Below are 2,965 nucleotides of genomic sequence, written 5' to 3'. Positions count from 1 at the left end.
GAAGAAGAAGAAGAAGAAGAAAGTAGCACCAAGCATATTTGGATGTAGTGATTCACACCTGTAATCCCAGCACTTGGGATTGCTGTGAGTCTGAAGCCAGCCTGGGCCACATAGCGAGGTCAAAGACAACCTGAACTATATGGAGATAGCCTGTCTATGAAAAAAAAGAAGTCACCAAGCAAAATAAAATCTAAAGTAATAAATGATAAAGTAATAATGTAACATTATTCTAATTAGATACAGAGTAACTAGCTGGTCCCTGCAGATCCCAGGCTGGATATAGTTGAGTTTATTTTTTCATCTGCTCTTTTCTTCAGTCCCTTAAAATATGCTTTGTAACTTCATCCCCTGAACATGCTGGGTTTTCCCCCTATTCCCCAGTGTTGGTGGCCTTGAGCACAGGACTACACATACCCCGTGTAAGGAGTCTACACTGAGCCATGCTGGGCAGTCTGTTAGCTGTCATTTTGAAGCATTTCCTGAAGGAAACCTACCTTATAATTGCAGCTGTAAAGAAGAAGGCCCTGCTGTTGTCAAAAAGGAGGAAAAGGTACTTTACGAGTTATTCGGAACAGACATCAGATGTTGTGCAAGAAATGCACTGGGCCGTGAATGCACCAAGCTGTTCACCATAGGTAATGTGGGACTGTCAGCTATGTGTCCTTAGTGGCGGTTCCTAAGGGACTGACAGCATCAGTGTGGGTAATCGTTTCACTTCAGAAAGATGATGGAAAGTTGTACTGAAATCCAAATCTAGATTGCATCGTTCACATTCTGACTTAAAAGCAATTAAACACACAGGTATGGCCAAGCTTGGTGGCCCATACCTTTAACTCTTCTTTCACAGGACTTTGACTTGATTTGATTTGACTTAGGTGCTGGGCTCAAACCCAGGGACTCAGAGCATGTGCTCTGCCACTGAGTTCCACTCCAGACCTTCCACACCACTTTATTAGGTTCATTTATTGTGTGTGTGCATGCACACACGCTACAGTATGCATGTGGGGTCGGAGGCCTACTCGTGGTCGTCTGACCTTTCTTTCCATCATATGAGGCCCCTGGATCAAATTCAGGTCATCCAGCCCGGCAGTGGCAGGCACCTCTACCCACTGAGCCATCTTGCTGACCTATTCATACATTTAAATGTAGCTATAGATTCTGTAAGGGAGAATTTCTGCAATAAAGGGTACCCCATCTATAGCGGGTGGCTTTATAGTGTCATTTTTAGTTTTGTTGTGCTCTGAGCCTCCAGATCTTCTCCAGGCCAGCCTCTCCTGCCCTGATCTCAGCTCAGCATTGGTTTATTGACTTCATTAGTAATGTTGGGGATGCTGGCATTGCTTTTCAAAATATTCACACTTCTGAGCTGAGGCAAAAGTTTTAAAAAATGATAAGCTTTTTTTTTTTTTTGGTCTTCTTTGGGATATTTTTATCTTCTAGATCTAAATCAGGCTCCTCAGAGCACACTGCCCCAGTTATTCCTGAAAGTGGGGGAACCCTTGTGGATAAGGTGCAAAGCCATCCATGTGAACCATGGATTCGGGCTCACCTGGGAGCTGGAAAACAAAGCCCTGGAGGAGGTAATGGCGCCCTTGGTATTTACCGCACGCTCCCAGCATGGGCGGGAGCCTGGAAGGCAGACTCTTGTTTCTTTACTACCCAGGGCAGCTACTTTGAGATGAGTACCTACTCCACAAACAGAACCATGATGCGGATTCTCTTGGCTTTTGTGTCCTCCGTGGGAAGGAATGACACCGGATATTACACCTGTTCCTCCTCAAAGCACCCCAGCCAGTCAGCATTGGTGACCATCCTAGGTAACAGGCCGCTCACTAAATCTGTTTGTTTGTTTGTTTGCTTTCTAATGCTACCCTGGAACTCACTATGTAGATTGGTTGGCCTTGAACTCACAGAAATCTGCGTCTGCCTTCCCAGTGCTGGGATTAAAGGCATGTGCCACCAGGCTTGGCTCTACTTGTGTTGCTTTCAATATGGAATATGAACTAGGCAATGTAGATTCAGATTTCAGTATAATTTTCCATAGAGAAATGAACAGGAAGGCTGGTGAGATAGCTCAGTCAGAAAAGACAATAGCTGTCAACCCTGGTGGCCTGAGTCCCATCCCTGGGACCCCTGGTAGGAGAGAACAGACTGCTGTGGGTTGTCTTCTGACTCCTACATGTGACCTTTACCAACTGTCCCACCCCAAAACACAATACATGAGTGTAATTTTTAAAAATTAACTTTTATTTTATGTGCATGGGTGTTCATCTGCACCTCTGCCTGGTCCCTAATGTGTGTGTGGTGTCTACAGAGGCCAGAAAAAGGTGTCAGATCCTTTGGGATGGGAGTTACAGGTGGCTGTGAGCCACCATAAGGGTGCTGGGAATTAACTGAAGTTCTCCGGAAGAGCAGCCACGGCTCTAACTGCTGAGCTGTCTGTCAAGCTAAAAATTGTAAAAGAAGCTGAATTAGAATAGTGTAGTCAGGATAAGCTTTCCTCTGCCTTGCTCTCTGAGCCCTGTCCCACCCCTCCTTTTCCTCAGAGGCCATTGGCCACCTTCGGAGAGGACAAAGAGAGCAGAGAGCAGGGTCCAGTGGCCATGTGTATGGTGGAATGACCTCTAGAGACCGCTGCAGCGAAACGGGTCTACTTTATTGTTTCAGGATAGGGTATATGAAGACTTTTTTCAGGGTTACGAGTTAAAAGGGCTAACTGGTGATAACATCATTTGTGTGGGAAGGGCTGATTGGTTATAAAGCAGTACTTAATTATGCAGGTGGGAAGCCAGAGTGAGACTTGTGTGCTGAGTTGTGCAGCCTCGAACAGAGCTCTGTACAAGGTCATTTTCCAGACAAGGCTAGCCACCTGTGTTCAGGGACACTCTCCAGGCAGAGGCAGAGGCAGAGGCAGAGGCAGAGGCAGAGGCAGAGGCAGAGGCAGAGGCAGAGGCAGAGGCAGAGG

At 46.3% G+C, this 2,965-nt stretch overlaps 1 protein-coding gene across 1 annotated transcript in view; it reads left to right on the top strand.

Annotated features, from left to right (window-relative positions):
- Flt3 (fms related tyrosine kinase 3) overlaps positions 1–2,965 on the top strand; it is a 66,366-nt gene that overhangs the window by 32,036 nt on the left and 31,365 nt on the right. Inside the window, exons 6-8 of the mRNA XM_028779789.1 lie at positions 508–635; positions 1,441–1,580; positions 1,664–1,817. Of these exons, the coding sequence (XP_028635622.1) occupies positions 508–635; positions 1,441–1,580; positions 1,664–1,817 (422 nt within the window). The remainder of the gene's footprint in view (positions 1–507; positions 636–1,440; positions 1,581–1,663; positions 1,818–2,965) is intronic.

Source organism: Grammomys surdaster, unplaced genomic scaffold (genome assembly GCF_004785775.1).
Source record: "Grammomys surdaster isolate TR1022 unplaced genomic scaffold, NIH_TR_1.0 362, whole genome shotgun sequence".
Lineage (NCBI taxonomy): Eukaryota > Metazoa > Chordata > Mammalia > Rodentia > Muridae > Grammomys > Grammomys surdaster.
The sequence above is the reverse complement of the archived record's forward strand: the minus strand, read 5'-3'. Positions and strand labels throughout refer to the sequence as shown.